We start from the raw sequence: 18,778 nt of genomic DNA on the forward strand, positions 1-18,778 counted from the left end.
TTTTGGAAGATAATAAATTTGTTTAAAGACTTCTTTAATTTCCTTTTACATACTTCTAGAACACATAAAACTTCGTAAGACGGTCTGACGTGTCGGGGTCTGGTTAGTCGAGACATATCGAGATCCGTTGGATGCTTTAAATATCGGGGTTCAAGTCATCACCCGTCCAAGGGTATTATTGTCTTTTTTAACCTCATTTTATTGATTGTTTCGCTCGTGCAACAGGTGACCGATACTTGAAGCCATGGATCATACCGGAGCCCGAGGTCACGTTCGTCCCTCGTGCCAGGGAAGACGAGTGCCTTGTCCTAGCCAGCGACGGCCTATGGGATGTGATGACGAACGAGGAAGTATGCGACCTAGCACGGAAACGGATCTTGATCTGGCACAAGAAGAACGGGACGAACCCATTGCCGGACCGGGGCCAAGGAGTCGACCCTGCGGCACAAGCAGCAGCGGAGTACCTCTCGAACGTGGCCATGCACCGGGGGAGCAAGGACAACATATCGATCGTCGTCGTCGACCTCAAAGCCCAAAGGAAGTTCAAGAGCAAGCCTTGATCAAGCCATGGTATGATATTAGGCTCTTTATATACACCACAATATATATTACTATCTCATTATTACATAACTTGTCCATTTATTTTTCATATGGGCTTGACTTGTTTATGAGAATATAGTGTATCAGTTTGTAACATAGATGCAATATGAGAAAAATGACCTTTGTATGAATTTTTGGCTACGATCAAAATTCTATGTAAATCTTAATATATATGTCTTGCTTTGTATGTGGGATTTTTCATAAATAATGGTAAATTTCATTTTTAAAAGTCTTGTTGAATTATTTGAGAAAGTTTAGCAAAGTGAAAATTTTCAGTAAAAATGATGCAATTAACTATTTCTACCTAATGATTCAACACATTGAACTTCTCAATTGGGAAAATTATCCATTGCATTAAATAAGTAAAAAATAGAAAATAAACAATAAAATAAAAATCAGTTAAAACCGACTGAGTAACAAGATGCCTGCACGTTTTCGGCGTCTCAATATAGAAAAGATACTAATAATAGAATAAAATGCAATGTTTTAATTTAATGTTATTTATTTTCTTTATTTATTGGCAGCTATATATATAATATAGAGTGAACTTCAAAAATGGTCCCTGGACTATGGGTTTATCTCGAAAATGGTCCCTGGACTTTAAAAATATCACCAATAGTCCCTGGACTAAGGGTTAATATCAAAAACGGTATTTTGAGACGAAAATGCCCTTTTGAGGGTTTTGATGGTTTGGTCAATTTGGTTTTTTACACTTTTAACATTTTAAATCTGATATTATTTTGGTTATGATCAAATCTGATATTATTTCAAAATTATCATTTTTCTTCCCTTTTGTCATCCTTCACTTTGTTTCTTTATTTCAATATTAGATTTAATTTTACAAAATTAAATTTTAAATTTCAATTTTTAAATATCAATAAATTTTTTTAATTAAAACTATTAATTCATGGAAACTATAAATATTGATTAAAACTATTAATTTTTGTTATTTAATATAATATTAAGCTGAATTGAAGAAGTACAGAAAAATAATATTAATCGTGATGGAAAAATAAGAGCTATTCTATTTAGCCTTCGTTCGGTTGTTATAATTGCTTGTGATTGAATATTATGAAGTCGACTAAAAATTTTGTATAGGAGTATTTTTGTTGAAATTTTCTAGTCATTTTGATTGATTGTTTTCAAATTAATAAACGAAAATTATATTAGTCTTACATTAGACGCATATTTATTTCAGAATAAATCGTGTTATATTGTCTATTTATGATTAAAGCTATTAAATATTGATTAAAACTAAGACGTTGTTATATCTTATTGATTAAATATTAGACACTATCAAATATTGATTATGACTAATAATTTTTGTTATTTAATAATTTTTATAATTAAAAAAATTTATTGATATTTAAAAATTGAAATTTAAAATTTAATTTTGTAAAATTAAATCTAATATTGAAATAAAGAAACTAAGTGAAGGATGACAAAAGGGAAGAAGAATGATAATTTTGAAATAATATCAGATTTAGTACATAATTAAAATAATATCAGATTTAAAATGTTAAAAGTGTAAAAAGACCTAATTGCCCAAACCTCCAAAACCCCTCAAAAGGGCATTTTCGTCTCAAAATATCGTTTTTGATATTAACCCTTAGTCCAGGAACTACTGGTGATATTTTTAAAGTCCAGGGACTATTTTCGAGATAAACCCATAATCCAGGAACCATTTTTGAATTTCACTCTATAATATAATATATGTATGTTTGTATTTTTTAGAATATTTTTGAGTGATAATGATGAAGCTATGGACCGTTGCAGCAAAAGACTACAGAAAATCGTCTTGTCTCTTTCAATCCTCTCTCATAATGTCTCATAATATCTTTATTAATCAAAGTTGGATTATGATGAAACCTATATCAACTTTAAATGGTTTTATTAATTGTGTATGATTGTTTCCCAACAGCTAGAATTTATCAATTTTGTTTGAGATTTTTCAGTTTATCATGAAGTATCAAGATCTTTTTTAGTTTGTAGGAGTATCAATTTAATAAATTATTACAGTTATTAAAGGGTTATAGATTAATCTGATACTATCATTTTAAAGTAATATTTCAAAATTATATTTATTAAACTGAATTGAACTATTGAAGTATGAATACTCAATCATTTTTACTGGAATAGTAAAATTGATTTCTCTTAATATCTAATTTGATTGGTACCAAATAGTTGTGTCCATAATCGAAAAGGTGAATAATATTTGTTCACAAATTATATAGCACTATTTTTTAAATTTTTTGCGTCAAGTTGGAAAACAGAATAATTTTTTTTAAAAAAAAGTGATAACAGCCCTCAATATATCAATATATGTATGTGAATAAATACAAGTAGTACATTTTCTAAATGGAATTTGCTAGCTATTGTGTACAATCTATATCTCTAGTCAAGAAAGGTATATCTAGCTACCAAGCTAAGATTTTTATTATTTTTTATACTATAGAGATGCTCATCTAGGTAAATTACACATTACAAAATTTAATTTTCTACAATATTCAACCCATAAAAAAAATTATGCAAAAAAAAAATGACCCGTGTCCAAACTTTCTATGGAAGTATGTCTCCTTATAACAACGGTATGGGCTATAGCTGGCCAAAATTTGACATTTGCTATTTTTCATGTGCTAAAAACTTTGATTTGAAGATTGCTTATGAGTTATGACTGGTTTAATTATAATTGACTTAATTCACTTAAATCCAAAGGAGATTGAGTATTAGGTGAAGCAATCATGTAGATAATTTGAGTCTTTGACTATAGATTAGAGATAATTTAGTAATGTACTATTGAATTTATTAATTAGACCTTAGGTGTTAAATTAATGAACATAACGAGAAATATATTTTTTGTGACATTCTTTGAGCTGGATTAATTAATTATTGCATTGATTTGTTCAACTTTGTATATATTGTAAAAATTCCATTTGATAGCACTAAAAAAATAAAATTCCGCGTATTGATTTTACAATCTTAATGCATGTTCACATTTGTTCACATTCGAATTGCCAAACAAAAACTATATGGTTAACGGATATTTAGTTTTTGTGTCAATATGAATATAATGAAATGCTATGGAATTGGAGTAAGAGATACTTATAATTATGTTGAGCAAGAGATATTAATGTAATTATAAGTCTCAATATTTCAACTATATTGCCAATTAAACGAAAATTTGCTTTTGATACCTTTTATTTTGATTCTCATCTTATATTATTAGTTTTCTAATCATACATTTAAAATTACACGCTTACAGCTCGAATCATCGAAAAATCATAAATCCACCAACATTCAACTCAATCACTTAGCTACTAGACGACAAGACTCACAGTGGACCACTGAATAAGCATATAAAAAAATCATCTTTAAATCCTTGTAAAAATTGATACGGAATACTCCATCCGCCCACAATTAGAGCATCCACAGTAACAGGCGAGCGACCGGCTAGCGGATACCCGGTGTTAGCCGTCCGCTCGCCGAACTATTGCAATCGGCGAGCGCTCGCCGCCATTGTAGGTTGGCGATCGGCCAGAGCAATTTTTTTTTTATTATGTAAGCCCGGAATAGAGTGGGGCGGTGGCTTGTGTGTGGAAGCCCAGAATTTGTTTTTATTATGTAATTTTTTTTTAGTTAATGTACTTTTTTTTTTATTTAAATAAAATTAACAAATTTTTCCTGTATATGTGTCGTAAATTTAATTCCGTACATTGTGTTTAATTCCGTAAATTTAGTTGTTTTTTAATAGTGCTGATGACGTGGCTAACCTGTTGCTAGCCTATTGCTTGTCCAGTTGCTTGTCTTGCTTGTCCTGATGATGTGGCAGGAGGAATTTTAGTGCTGGATGATGTGGCAGTAGGAGAAATAGGTTAGCCTGTTTACCATTATGGATGCTCTTATAAATCTTATTTTTCGAACACATGTTTTAAGAAATTGGTATCAGTTTGAAAAAGATAATGAAATGTTGTACCACTTTTATATATTTCTTCCATTCCCTAGAAAATAATACTACTCCATTTTTTGTCATTTTGAAATGTCTTAAAAATCAGTTCACTTTCTCTTTTTTTTCACTACACATTACACTACGTGAGTCTCATTATTCACCACAAATTTTTATTTTTTATGAAATGAATGAAGTATTAGTTTTATACTGAATAAAATGCGTTAACGAAAAATGAGACTTTATCGATGGATAAATAGAAATATTAGTACGAAACTCATCCTTCGTACGGATTGAGTATTTTTCTACAAATCAAAAGATCAAAACAAGATTTTTGCAACTATACAATAAAGTTGGGCTGTCATTCTTACAATAACAGGCAATCACCCAACACGTTAAATGCCAGTTTGGATTCCAGAAACACTACACTTTATTCACATATATCCTTTTTCCACAAAATAAAAAATTACAGATTTCAAGAAAGTATTCCATTTCCAACCCCATAAATTATTCATAAATAAACAATTCCCACTACTATTCCATTTCCATCTACACATAGCAACCCCTTAAATCCAAAAACCCATTGCAAAAACATCCCCAAAACCTACAAAAAGCAAAAGTTGCCAAACAAAACAACCACTTTTTTTCCACTAAAGCAAAAGCAACCCCAAAAAATGGAAGAAGATGGAGATGGTGGTGGGGAAGACCTCACCCCCTTTTGGGTCCAAAGCTCCACCAATCTCCGCCGCTCCGACCGCCTCCGCCGCGGCGTCGCCGCCGTGTTCTTCAGCTCGGGGCTGGTGGTGTTCCTCCTCTTGGTAACAGCTGCTTTTTTCTTGGCTTTTGTAGTGCCCTCAACCATTTCTCTCAGTGCCAACATTTTCAAGCCTAATAGTGTCAAGAAAAGCTGGGATTCTTTGAACATTGCTCTTGTTTTGGTTGCTGTGGTTTTTGGGTTTCTTAGTAGAAATAGAAATGAGGAGAGATCCCCATTGTTTGATGAGTTTCAGCCTTCCCCAATTAAAGAAAATCAAGCCCAGAACCCAAATCATCAAGAAAAATCGAGTCTTTATGAGTTTCATCAAGAAAAATCGAGTCTTTATGAGTATCATCAAGAAAAATCGAATCTTTATGAGGAAAAGAATTTGAATTTGAGGAGAAGCAGCAGTTCATACCCTGATCTGCGTGAATTCTCATCAAATTGGAGCTATGGGGATTATCAGAGGAGATTTTTCGATGATTTTCATGTCGATTCGAGCCGGAGCTCGGATGCGGCGGAGCTCCACCACCACCGCCGCCACCGGAGCTTGGAGCAAGTTGATTTTCTGGCTTCGCCGCCGCGGATTAAGACTGTTGTTGTGGATACATTGGTGTTTAAACCCACTGCGGGAGGTGGAAATTTTCCGGCGGTATTGGCGGCGGCGCCGCCGGGGGAGGAGGAGAGGGTGGTGGGAGATGGTGCGGCGGTGAGGGAGGGGAGATCGAGCAGGAGATTTTACAAAGAAAAATCGAGTCTTTACGATTATCATCAAGAAAAATCGAGTCTTTATGATTATCATCAAGAAAAATCGAATCTTTATGAGGAAAGAAATTTTCCGGCGGAATTGGCGGCGGCGGCGCCGGGAGATGAGGAGGCTGCGGCGGTGAGGGAGGGGAGATCGAGCAGGAGATTTTATAAAGATTCGAATTTGATGAATCCCGTCTCGGCGCCGAAGCCGCCTCTGCCGCCGGCGGAGGAGGCGCCGCCGCCGGAATTTCAAGAAAGTGAGAAACGGAGCCGAGAAAGAGCGGCGCGGAAGAAGGAAAGGTCGAGTAGAAGGCAGGTTTATAAAGACGCGGAACCCACAAATCCAATTGCGACGCCTCCGCCTCCACCGCCGCCGCCGCCGCCACCGGCGCCGCCGCAGCAGAAGAGCACAAAAAGTGAGAGAAGACGCGGCGGAGCGGCGGCGAATTCGACCAAAGTCTTCTTGAATTCTCTCTACGGCAAGAAGAAGAAGAAGCAGAGGCAAAAGAGCGTAGAGAATGTGGATTCTCTCCTCCACGAAGCTCCTCCGCCGCTGAGTTTCCAAATTCCGCCGCCGTCGCCGCCTCCACCGCCGCCGCAGCCGGCGTCGGTCTTCCACACTCTGTTCTCATCCAAGAAGCCCAAAAGAAAAAGAACCATCACCGTCACAGTGGGCCCCCTCCCACCATCTCCGCCGCCGGAATCGCCGCCGCACGCGGCGGCGCGTGACCCATCACCCACATCCCACGCGCCACCGCCGGCGACACACAAGCCGCCGAAGCCTGTGAAGATGAACCACTTCGACAGACTAGAAGAGGCCTCAAACAGCGGCGGCGAGTCCCCGTTCCGGCGCATTCCGCCGCCACCGCCACCGCCGCCGCCGTCGCTCTTGAAAACTCCGGCGTGGAGGTTCGTGGTGCAAGGCGACTACGTGAGGGTGAACAGCAGCAACAGCTCGAGGTCCGGCTCTCCGGACCTCGACGAAACGGACTCCGACGTCACGCCGTCGGCCGAGGGCGGCGGCGGCGTGGCGGCGGCGCTGTTCTGCCCGAGCCCAGATGTGGACACAAAAGCTGAGAGCTTCATCACTAATTTCAGGGCCAAATTGAAGCTTGAGAAGATCCATTCCATGAAGAAAAGAGATGTAGGCCCATCTACTCTTGGCCCGGGCCCGGGCCCAAATAAGATTTAGTGCTTTCTTTTAGTAATAAAGATTTGATTTTTTTATTTTTTCCAATTTTGGATTTTATGTTTACATATTGATGTAGAGTGGATGTTTTGAGTGTGGGATTTTTTTGAGTAATCTCCTAAATGTTGCATCAAATCCAATTTCATTGTGTCTAGTATTAATATTTTCATTTCAAAAATTGAATCTTTGGTCTTTTGCTAACAAAATTATATCTTTGGTGTTTCCCTTGACCCTAATTTTCATCAAGTGTTGCTGCTCGTTCGGAATCACCGGTTACAGTTCCATCCGGTTTCAAAGGAAATGAAACCGTAAACGTGAAAATCACCGGTTCCGGATTTGGTTCAAAATTAGCAATTTTTGGCTGGTTTCATCGGTTTCCCAAGTTTTGGAACCAGAACCGGACCGTGTAACCCTATAATACAATTATGATTCGACCAGGAATGCCAGTTCCGGTTTAGAAACCGCAAATGACCTAATCGGCAGCTATGGTTAACCAAGCATCCCAATTTTCATCAGCTGCACAGAAATTCTCCTCTTTCTTATACACAATAGTTGTTGTTGAACTAAAAAAATAAGTGGAACATGTTTCTTAAAATTCAGTACTAATATTCAAGATTACATAATCTTCAAATTTTAAAGATTAAATGATGGATATTACAATAACACATCATAATTCAAGAAAACACTAGTATTTGGTAGCCAATGTCTCCACCAATGCTTCAAGAAGCTGTGTTTCCTCTTTTATGTGTTCAACCCATCTTGCTTTGATCCTCACTTTTTCCAGGCTTTGCTTCAGATTCAGCGCGATGGATGGAAGAGCGTCGTCCCCACCGAAAAACGCCTCAGCTTCATCCGCCATATGATTGCTGGAGAACTGAAGACACAAGTGTGCATGATCAGAAGAGTTCTTCCATATATATACACACTAACACACACTTTGGCGCGGATGCGTTGGTCACTTACCGGTGTGATGATGTCTCGTATGAAATGAGTAAGAAGCATCTCTTTTCCCCATCTTTTCAGTATCAGATCCCAGTTTTCCTGTGCATAGATTGGGAAGCAAACAAGATTAGTTAGTACCTGGCAGATTGAGTGTCGAAATACAGTGAGCTAGTCGCGTACCTTAAGCCACGTCCATGCTGTGGCGCGGCCTTCCCAGCTTATAACCCAAAGAACATAGATTATATCTTGTTGAGGAACCTTAATAGGAGCAAAAGTGGAATATTAATATGATAAAGGAAAGGGGAAAACGGGTTCTTGGTGTCGTTGCTTCTTATTGTCATACCTCATCCGTTAGCACGAATTCGAGAACTTCTGAAACTATAGCAGGGTCGGGAGAAGAACCGATGCAGCCTGCAAAAGACACGAAGGTCTTAGACGTGAAACAATTGGAAGTTGCATATATGAAGTTTCTAACTAGATCTTACGCAAAATCCGTGTCTTTTCTTGAATTGCATCGACTTCTTTGTACAGCTTTAGTAGCCACTTCAACCCGGTTTTATCTGCAACGCTCGTATTTCTCATCACTGCTACGTAAGCAGCCTGTAAACACGCTCGAGGTTAAAAGGACAAACACGGGATTTGGACAGAAATATTCGATGTTACCTTTCTGGTGTTAACTGGAAGTAAAGGGGTGTTTTTATCCTCTAAGAATGCTCGGAGGCGATTTGTTGCTTCCTCTTTCGTCTGAGGATGATCGAGATGCGCCAATGCTGTCAAAACCTGCTCCCTTTTTAGTTCATCTAACTGGCTCTCGCCCGGTACTGCATCCCAGCCCAGTTTTCTGTCCAAGAAACCATCAATCTTGTGAAAAAACGCCAAATCGAATAACTACATATGTTCTTTAACATTGATGTATCTCAACTCTGCATGTGGTAGGAGGAGACTGATGAAGAATTTCTTTAGATTAGACTCCAAAGCTGGGATGGCATCTCTTATGATTCTTGAAGCACTGTAGCATATCTGGAACGAAGATAGTATAACGTAATATTCCCATCGAAAAAAATCAGTGTCTTCAGTAATTTAAGAGAAAACAAAAGAGAATTTACATTGATGAGTCTTGTCAGAACAATGTACTCTAGATCCTTCCTGTATGTATCCATCAAGTGAAGCAGAGACGAGAACGGTGTACAGCACGCCTCACATAGAGCAAACGCGTCGTCCAGAACTCCTTTGAAAGACGGTTGAAGCTTGAGTTATGAGAAATGATCATGAATAGAGATGTTAGAGAGTGCCACTAACCGAATTCGTCTGATGCTGATAAGCAATTGCTCGCTATTGCTTTGCGTAGTCGAGCTTCAAGACTTTCGTCGTATTTCACCCTGTAGAAACCAGCTTGGTGGACGTTAGTTTTTATCCACCAATTCTCCTCAACATTCTCTAGGTCTCCAATGTCCAACTGCCCATTTTTCGCTTCTAGAAGAAATTTCTTTTGGTTTTCGTACGAAGACACACACAGCGTCACCGGAACTATCCATTCAGCATCAGAATCCAATGCTGAAGACAAAAAATGGGTCTGAAACGGCAGAGAAGCATGAGGTTAACTGTTCCAGTTTTCATCGCATTACAATGGCTTTTTCGACTCTTTAGAAATCAAACCTGTTCGAATTCGCAAGTAGTACCCTTCAGCTTTACTGTTATAACAGGGTAGCCCTTCTGCTTTGTCCACACGTTCATGATTTTGTCGACTTCGACTCCTGAAGTTTCTGAGATAACCTTCCATAGATCTTCTGTCTTTGCATTGCTGAATCCGAACTTCTTCATGTACGAAGCCAATGACTTCTGCCTCACAAAAAGGGCAATCAAAGTCAGTACTTGGTTCCCTTTTCTTGATCATACGTTTCAAACATGTAATCTCATCACCGTGTGAAAAATGGACGATAAAGCAATGCACCTGGAATATCTCGTCACCAAGAAAATTCTCTAACATCCTAATGACGGAGCACCCTTTTCTATAGCTTATGTCGTCAAAATATTCAAGAACTGCTCGAGCTTGAGGTATTTCGACCTGCAGTATAATATCTCGTGTTATTCAACAGAACGACTGCTCATGGAAGGCTTCACAGAATGTTACCTCAATTGGATGGGATTTTTCCAATGCATCCATTTGCAAGCCGTCTTCCGTTTCTTGAAGAAATAGATTCCAAATGTTCCATTCAGGGAATAGTTTGTCAGTAACCAAATAACTTACCTAATAGCATCAGCAATGGCCAAATTAGGTAAAAAAGGGAAAGCAACAACCCTTCATCTCTATAAAGGAAATCGGAAAATTACCCATGTAGCAAAGCCCTCATTGAGCCATAAATGAGTCCACCATTCCATTGTCACCAAGTTACCGAACCAGTGATGAGCAACTTCATGAGCCACGACGATTGTTTGCTACATATGACATGTAAGAAACAGGATCATGTGTGTGTCATAGATACTAGACAGCATAAAAGAGCGAAAAAGTAGTTTCAAATCTCACATACCCTCTGTATGTTAGCTGCTGCAGAATGCAAAGCATCAAGAAGAAGCTCGCTCTCTCGGAATGTGATTAAACCATAATTCTCCATGGCTCCACCAGCAAACTCGGGAACTGCAACCATATCCAATTTCGGAAGTGGATAGGGTGTTGAGAAATACCTGTGGAAATCCCATCAAGTGGAAATCAGACGTTCTGTTAATCTTAATACGAAAGAAGGCGAAGATTTCTAATCTCTTACATTTTGAAAAAACTGAGTGTCTTGATAGCAATATCTAGAGCAAACTTGCCCTTATCACTTTTACCTACCGGACAGTAGGACCTGACTTTGATTCCTGCAAGGACAGACGGGAGTTAATTCACGAAAGATAGAAAAACGGCGACGTATTGTTAGTATTGCTTGATTGTCCGGATACCATCTTCTGTTATGTCTTCAACATAGTCGAACAAACCAACTACAAAAGCTACTAAGTAAGTAGACATGAGTATCGACTCTTCAAAGTGGACCGTCTTGAGATTCCCGTGGACTTTTTCCTCAGAAACCGGCATGTTAGACAATGCTGTCAATTCGGATGGAATGTTTTCCAACGTTATCTTGAAGGTGGCCTGCAGAGGCGGAGATCAAAACAAAAAGAAACCAAAATGAACCAAAAACCGGATATAAAAGCATTCATTTTACACCAAAACTTTTACTATAACAATGTTTCAGTGTTTCAATCTATCAGCTCAAGACAAGAGTCGGAGAATATTTCATCAGTTGACCTTGAGAGCAGGTTCATCCCAACACGGAAAACATCTCCGTGCATCTACTGCCTCAAACTGACTTGCGGCCATATTCTTCTTCTCTCCTTTATCAGAGTAAGTACTGCAAGTTATATACTGCTAAGATCAGTATGCAACATTTTTACCAGTTTCGTTGGATCCATATGGTTTAATGACAACAACAAATAAGGATTCCTCGAAAACTAAAAACATCGTTGAAAAACACCACCTATCAACTTTTGTAATCCTTCCTCAAATGACTATAGACACAAAATTATCTGATTTTATTTTCCCCACATTTTATACCTACAAACGATACACAGGGGAAAATTACCATCTGTATAGGCCTTTGAGGTGTTCATTTAGCACCCCGGAAAACTCAATCTCCAATAAGCCACATCCCACTTCCAATACTTCTTCAAACACCAAAACAAGAATCTCATCATCACTATCCACCACTATATCAGATGGAACATATTTCTGCAAGAAAACAAACGAAACAACAACAGGAATTCATGATCATGCGAAAAACACAACGATCATACTCAATTAAAGTTAGTCTTCCAACAAGATCAAGGAAAGATAAAGTACAAAAAATCATAAACAATACTTGTTTCTGAGAGCTGGTGAAGGAGACTTGATGAACATCGAGTTCGAGTGCGTTCAAGACCAGAAATTTCGTGGGATCATTAACGGAAGCATCAATAGCTACACGACCAGAGAAAGTGCAAGCAGAGAGATCCAGTTTTAGAGTTAGCTCATAGCGTTTTGGCACTGCAAACTGTGGAAGTCTTGTTTGCCCTTTAAACTGCTTGATCGACTCCTCTCGAATTTCCATATCTGCTGCCAATTCTTCTGATTCCTTTCTGTGTTTCTGAATACAAATTTATCCTAGACAAGATGAACAACCACAATTAAGAAACTGCAAAGTGGATAATACTATAATGTTTGAAGACTTGCTTTTTGTCTCTTTCTCTGTGTTTTTGTATGAATTAACTGACTTTAAATGAGTGGATTAGCTTTAGTGGCTGGCTAGATATTCCATCAGTGTGAAAATTTCCATTAGTTAGACAAATCAAGGAGCATTGCAAGCTCATGAGCCAATCAAAAAATTAATCATTTCATAAAAAATCTAAACACCATAAGTCAAACACACGAGCTTCTTGAAAAGGGACTAACGAAAGCTAAGTTTAAGCTAACAAAGAAAAAAAAACAAAAATACAAACTTTCCTATCAAATTTCCTGTCAAATGAACTTGCAAATTCTTCCATACCTTCAATTATTTCAATTGATTCTATTGAGGCCAAAGTTAAACCTTGGTTCAGAAGAAAAGGGGAAAAAATTAAAGAATGATGAATAACAGAGTGAAGTGGAAATTTCAAGAGTAATAATCTCACCATAACTCTTGGTGTTTGTGTTCTGGTTGATTGGCGCAGTGAGGCAGAAAATGAGCAGCTCGAAAATTTGCATTCTTGACTTGTAGTTATATGGTTTTTCTCCTCCACTACGGAATTGGAAGTGTGCTCCATTGTATCTCACTTGTTCGTCGAAATGCGCCAAAGACCTTCGAAATAATTAAAACTATCATACTAATGTGAACGGGTTAACTGATAGTAGTATCAATTTTCATTTGACTTCTGACTTTCTCAGTGGAAATGGTTGATTTCTCTTGAAATTACCCAACTTTTTTTCCCCCAAAATTGGGCAACGTTGAACTCCATTGCTCAAATTGTGCTGCTTGCGAATCGGGATTAAGGTGACGCATTCTTCAACTTCATGCTTTCCTTCATTATATGATTGGGATTAATCAATTTGGGCTTTCAATTTGAACTCTGTTTTCTGCAACTTATTGCTTGAGTAAATGGATTGACCTTCATTTTCTTTCCAGTTCGATTTCATGCCTAAATTGGGAATTTGTGTGATTTTTAGGTTTAAAAGAGTTTATTGCTTGAATAATTGAATTGAGCTTCTGTGATTCAGTTGTTCCATATGAATATGGGGATTATTCCATATGTCAATTTCTTTCATGTTTGATTTCTTGGCTGAAGTTTATTGTGATTGGTTTTTGATGGTGATGAATTAGTTTTCATATGTGTGTGATTTGATTTGAACCTTATTGTAAAGCTGCATACATGATGTTAATGAGGATTTGATTTCTATCTTCCTGTGTTATAGGAGTATCTAAGTTTTCTGAGAATGGCAGACGATGATGCTCGAGCTGAAAACAGTCTCTCACACGAGAGCAATGCATCTTCGGAGAAGGAAATTGAAATGTCGATTGATGCATTGGCAAGTCAGGTTCAAGAATCCTTCTCACTTTCGAAGAGGCATAAGTTCTGGGAGACCCAACCGGTTGGCCAGTTCAACGATCTTGGAGATACGAGCCTGCCTGAAGGACCGATTCAACAGCCTACACCACTATCTGAAGTCAAGCAAGAGCCGTATATTCTTCCATCCGCCTATGAATTGGTTACATGCGATCTGGATTCTGAGGAGGTGTGTAGTGAGGTTTATACCTTATTGACCAATAACTATGTTGAGAATGACGATAGCATGTTTAGATTCGATTACTCAAAAGAGTTTCTTAGATGGGCACTCTGTCCTCCTGGTTATTTCCGGAGCTGGCACATCGGGTTAAGGGTTAAGACTTCAAAGAAACTGGTTGCATTCATAAGTGGAATCCCTGCAAAAGTTCGTATCCGTGATGCTGTATTGCTGCTTGCAGAGATCAATTTTTTGTGCGTACACAAGAAGCTCCGGTCAAGAAGGCTTACTCCAGTCATGATTAAGGAGGTTAGTCGCAGGGTGCGTTTGGAGAATATATGGCAGGCAGCTTATACTTCTGGTGTTGTTTTTCCTACACCGATAGCATCCAGTATGTACTGGTACAGGTCGTTGAATCCGAAGAAGCTAATCGACGTTGGGTTCTCTAGAATTGAAGCATGGGATACCATGGCCCGATACATCAACTATTACAAGTTACCAGAGCAAACCGCGACCCCTGGCCTCAGAAAGATGGAACCCCGCGATGTTCCTGCAGTTGCTCGTTTGCTTAAGAATTACTTGAAGCAGTTTGTTTTGGCTCCAGATTTTGACGAGAAGGAAGTCGAGCACTGGCTGCTTCCCAAGGAAGATGTCATGGATACTTATGTGGTCGAAAGTCCTGAAAGTCACGAAATCACTGATTTCTGCAGTTTTTACACCTTTACCTGGTCTATATTTGGTAGCCAGGACCATTCCATTCTGAAGGTGGCGTATTCGTATTACAACGTATCCACCAAGACGCCCTTAGTTCAACTGATGAGTGATGCTCTCGTTGTTGCCAAGAAGAAGGATTTGGACGTCTTCAATGCGTTGGACATTATGCTCAACGGGACTTTCTTCAGTGAGCTCAGGTTTCTCCCTGCAGATGGGAAGCTTAATTACTATCTCTACAACTATCGGCTAAAGCACGGGCTAAGACCATCGGAGATAGGCCTCCTGCCCTTATAGATTCAACGGTCGTGCTGCCACGGGCGAGCATTTTGTACGAGTGAGTTTTTTCTCTGTTCTTGGAAGATTATTTATGCTGCTATCTTTGGTATTTCTACTTGGTTTCAAACCAAAAAAATTAGTCGATGAATTTTTGTAACTGAACATTTGTATGTTGCTTGTTTTCAAACTGATTACTATAACTTAGTTAGGTATTAGTATTAAGTGAAGGAGAATTTTTGTTAGCTTAGTAAGTGTATGGATTAATACTCTGTAGTTACACAGGCCATGTTGATAGAAAAGTTGACTATAGGCCTATCCAAACTTCTAGTTTAATGTTGTCATTGATTTTCGCTACATAGGTTCGTAAAAGGTCTTGGGTTCAATTTCACCGATCATGTCTTCCAAACTTCAAAGATAGTTAATATTACAAAGTCAGCATTCAAGGGATCGAAGATGCATATCATAACGGACGAACCTCACGTTTCCTGACTAAACACCATGAGTAAAATATGTCGTGCTCGAGTAAATCGAAACGGAACTTATGAATGAACTGACACCATCCCGTGTGCGTGTGGTACGGATATAAGATGGAAGTCATTCCCTGTCAAGTAGTGCTCCAAAGTTTTAGGCGCCCAAACAATTACATAAAACTCTTTATCATAAGTTCTAGACCATAAGTCCACAATGAACTCCATTGAATTTCTCACTAAAATCACGAACTAAAACTTAAATCAAAGAATAAAATGAACCATAATTATTAAATAATAATTCTAAGTTCTAACTTCTAACTACTCTATATAACAATAGATTTTAACTATCAATTCGATTTTCTAAATTTGAAATAAAATTAGCCGTAGAATAATAAAACAAACACTACTAGTACCTAATAAACAAATGCAAATTTCGTGTTTCTTAGCTGAAATCTTTGGTGGTTACAGACAGCTCAGCTCTTTAATTTTTTAATAAGGATTTCTAAATTTCTAGTGGAGAGCGTTGAAAATCTCTTGAAATCACAACACTTTTTTTTTTTCCTTCAAAATTTCGGCAACGTTAATCTGCACGATTCGGGGTTAAGGTGACGTATTCTCTCATCTCAATGTTTTCTTTGATTGTCATTTATTAATTTGGGCTGAAATTTGATCTTAGTTTTTGTAATTTGTTATCAGCTGTGCGGTTTTTTGGTTTTAGGCTAATTGATTAGCCAACTGGAATTAATTTATTTCTACTTGATTGAGTGAATATTACTTGAGCTGGTAGATAATTATGTCAATTTCTTTCGATTAATTATCTGATCGATTCTATGCCTAAAGTTGACTATGTTATTTGGAATTTTGTGTGATTTTTAGATGGAAAGAGGATTTATTGCTTGGGTGATTGAATTGAGATTCTGTGATTCAGATATTGCATATGATTGTCCAGCTAGTGTTAAAATCACTAGAACTGGTAGTATATATTTCAAGCCTAAAATTGACTGTGTTATTTGGAAAATTGTATGATTTCAAGATGGGAAAGTGATTTATTGCTTGGGTAATTGAATTGAGATTCTGTGATTCAGATATTGCATATGATGATTGTCCAGCTAGTGTTAAAATCACTTGAGCTGGTAGAAAATGCTTTCAATTTCTTTCCAATTATCTTCATGCCTAAAGTTGACTGTGATCATGGTTTTTGATGGTGTTTCTTGGTGTTGAAGCATTAAATCCTGTGATAGTGTGATTGATGAATTGGATTCATGTGTTATATATAAGTTCTCTGAGAATGGCTGACAACGATGCTCCAGCTGGAAACGTTCCCTCTGACAAGAGTAATGCATCATCGGAGAATGCAATTGAAATATCAATTGATGCATTGGCAAGTGATGTTCAAGAATCCTTGTCCCTTACAAAGAGGCAAAAATTCTGGGAGACCCAACCGGTCGGCCAGTTCAAGGATCTTGGAGATACGAGCCTGCCTGAAGGCCCGATTCAACAACCAACGCCACTGTCTGAAGTCAAGCAAGAGCCGTATAATCTCCCATCTGCCTATGAATTGGTCACGTGCGATCTGGATTCTGAGAAGGTGTGTAGTGAGGTTTATGCTTTATTGACTAATCACTATGTTGAGGATGATAGTCGTATGTTTCGATTGAAGTACTCCAAAGAGTTTCTTAGATGGGCACTCTGTCCTCCTGGTTATTTCCGGAGCTGGCACGTTGGGTTAAGGGCTAAGACTTCAAAGGAACTGGTTGCCTTCATTAGCGGGATCCCTGCTAAAATTCGTATCCATGATGCTGTAGTGCAGCTTGCAGAGATCAATTTTCTGTGTGTTCACAAGAAGCTCCGATCAAGAAGACTTGCTCCGGTCATGATTAAGGAGGTTAGTCGCAGAGCTCGTATGGAGAATATTTGGCAGGCGGCGTATACTTCTAGTGTTGTTTTGCCTACACCGATAACAACTTGTCAGTACTGGCACAGGCCATTGAATCTGAATAAGCTTATTGATGTTGGGTTTTTTAGGCTCGGTGCAAGGATGGCATTCAGCCGAGCTATCAAGTTGTACAAGCTACCAGAGCAAACTACAACTCCCGGCTTCAGAAAGATGGAGCCCCACGATGTTCCTGCAGTTACTCGTTTGCTTAGGAATTACTTGAAGCAGTTTGTTTTAGCTCCAGATTTTGATGAGGATGGTGTCGAGCACTGGCTGCTTCCCAAGGAAGATATCATGGATGCTTATGTGGTCGAAAGTCCTGAAAGTCGCGAAATCACTGATTTCTGCAGTTTTTACACTTTTACCTGGTCTATATTAGGTAGTCAGGATCATTCCGTGCTGAAGGTGGCGTATTCGTATTACAACGTATCCACCAAGACTCCCTTAGTTCAACTGATGAGTGATGCTCTCGTTGTTGCCAAGAAGAAGGATTTGGACGTTTTCAAAGCGTTGGACATTATGCTCAACGAGACTTTCTTCAGTGAGCTCAGGTTTAGCCGGGCGGATGGGAAACTTAACTACTATCTCTTCAACTATCGGCTAAAGCACGTGCTAAGATCATCGGAGATTGGCCTTATGCGATTCAACGGTCATATGGGCCGTATTATAATGTACATAAATTGTGTATGCATATAATATCATTAAATTTAATTGAATTTAACTAAAAGTTAGTTTTGTTATTTAATGTAAGGGTAACTATTTTTAAAGTCACCAACTTTCCATGAATTTCAGTTTTTCCCACGAACGTTAAAAAGTTCGTGTAATGTCACGAACTTTATTGTCGGTTGTTATTTTCCCATGTCAGGTTTTCCGATCTGATTCAAACTATTCATTGCCTATTAAGACAATGTCCAAATTCTTTTATCTTACTATCGTTATTTTCATCTTTAAAATAGTTTCGCGTGAGTACCTTGTACGCCCCAATCGGAACTCGGATGAAGAAGTTATAGCCATTTGATGAAGGCTGCAACCTTGTACTATCATAATGGCCATAACTTCTTCATGCGAGTTTCGATTGAGGCGTACAAGGTAGTCACGCGAAGCTATTTCAAAGACGAAAATAACGATAGTAAGATAAAAGAATTTGGACATTGTCTTAATAGGCAACGAACAGTTTGAATCAGACCGGAAAACCTGACATGGGAAAATGATAACTGAAAATATAGTTCGTGATATTACACGAACTTTAAAAAGTTCGTGGGAAAAACCATAATTCATGAAAAGTTGGTGACTTTAAAAGCAGTTACCCCTTTAATGTATTATATGTAGCAGTAAGAAAGAAGTGATATAGAAATTTATGTCAAATCATAGCATGATTTCGAGCTCGATTCGAATTAATTATACAATATTTAGTAAGAAAAAATATATACTTTT

At 38.2% G+C, this 18,778-nt stretch overlaps 4 protein-coding genes across 4 annotated transcripts; 3 read left to right on the forward strand and 1 right to left on the reverse strand.

Moving 5' to 3' along the window:
- The first annotated feature begins 5,110 nt into the window (after positions 1–5,110).
- Positions 5,111–7,393, forward strand: LOC125207866 (pollen-specific leucine-rich repeat extensin-like protein 1). Its single transcript, XM_048107369.1, has 2 exons — positions 5,111–5,982; positions 6,175–7,393. The coding sequence occupies exons 1-2, from the start codon at positions 5,218–5,220 to the stop codon at positions 7,240–7,242; spliced, it is 1,833 nt and encodes a 610-aa protein (XP_047963326.1). The 5' UTR covers positions 5,111–5,217; the 3' UTR covers positions 7,243–7,393.
- Positions 7,394–7,811: 418 nt separating this feature from the next.
- Positions 7,812–12,466, reverse strand: LOC125204490 (aminopeptidase M1-like). Its single transcript, XM_048103154.1, has 19 exons — positions 12,075–12,466; positions 11,799–11,944; positions 11,465–11,567; positions 11,119–11,308; positions 10,944–11,037; positions 10,710–10,863; positions 10,513–10,617; positions 10,313–10,429; positions 10,133–10,246; positions 9,838–10,020; positions 9,481–9,754; positions 9,288–9,409; positions 9,104–9,201; positions 8,845–9,022; positions 8,667–8,781; positions 8,525–8,592; positions 8,362–8,439; positions 8,203–8,280; positions 7,812–8,113 (listed from the first exon to the last, which is right to left on the reverse strand). Exons 1-19 carry the CDS (start codon positions 12,300–12,302, stop codon positions 7,925–7,927), a joined length of 2,634 nt encoding a protein of 877 aa, XP_047959111.1. The 5' UTR covers positions 12,303–12,466; the 3' UTR covers positions 7,812–7,924.
- Positions 12,467–12,729: 263 nt separating this feature from the next.
- LOC125205925 (glycylpeptide N-tetradecanoyltransferase 1-like) lies at positions 12,730–15,185 on the forward strand. The gene is made up of 2 exons (XM_048105137.1): positions 12,730–13,220; positions 13,640–15,185. The coding sequence occupies exon 2, from the start codon at positions 13,661–13,663 to the stop codon at positions 14,954–14,956; it is 1,296 nt and encodes a 431-aa protein (XP_047961094.1). The 5' UTR covers positions 12,730–13,220; positions 13,640–13,660; the 3' UTR covers positions 14,957–15,185.
- A 1,511-nt stretch (positions 15,186–16,696) lies between these two features.
- LOC125206961 (glycylpeptide N-tetradecanoyltransferase 1-like) lies at positions 16,697–18,362 on the forward strand. Its single transcript, XM_048106173.1, has 2 exons — positions 16,697–18,005; positions 18,301–18,362. Exons 1-2 carry the CDS (start codon positions 16,697–16,699, stop codon positions 18,360–18,362), a joined length of 1,371 nt encoding a protein of 456 aa, XP_047962130.1.
- The last annotated feature ends 416 nt before the right edge of the window (positions 18,363–18,778 follow it).

This window comes from Salvia hispanica, chromosome 2, assembly GCF_023119035.1.
Source record: "Salvia hispanica cultivar TCC Black 2014 chromosome 2, UniMelb_Shisp_WGS_1.0, whole genome shotgun sequence".
Classification (NCBI taxonomy): domain Eukaryota; kingdom Viridiplantae; phylum Streptophyta; class Magnoliopsida; order Lamiales; family Lamiaceae; genus Salvia; species Salvia hispanica.

Coding starts and splice junctions, on each gene's coding strand:
- LOC125207866 (XM_048107369.1), top strand. CDS start 5,218: ATGGAAGAAGATGGAGATGGTGGTGGGGAAGACCTCACCCCCTTTTGG. Junction 5,983..6,174: donor CGGCGCCGCCGGGGGAGGAG/GAGAGGGTGGTG, acceptor CCGGGAGATGAG/GAGGCTGCGGCGGTGAGGGA.
- LOC125204490 (XM_048103154.1), bottom strand. CDS start 12,302: ATGGAAATTCGAGAGGAGTCGATCAAGCAGTTTAAAGGGCAAACAAGA. Junction 11,309..11,464: donor GGGATGAACCTGCTCTCAAG/GTCAACTGATGA, acceptor CCGCCTCTGCAG/GCCACCTTCAAGATAACGTT. Junction 10,430..10,512: donor ATGAGGGCTTTGCTACATGG/GTAATTTTCCGA, acceptor TGATGCTATTAG/GTAAGTTATTTGGTTACTGA.
- LOC125205925 (XM_048105137.1), top strand. CDS start 13,661: ATGGCAGACGATGATGCTCGAGCTGAAAACAGTCTCTCACACGAGAGC.
- LOC125206961 (XM_048106173.1), top strand. CDS start 16,697: ATGGCTGACAACGATGCTCCAGCTGGAAACGTTCCCTCTGACAAGAGT. Junction 18,006..18,300: donor ATTCAACGGTCATATGGGCC/GTATTATAATGT, acceptor TCTTTAAAATAG/TTTCGCGTGAGTACCTTGTA.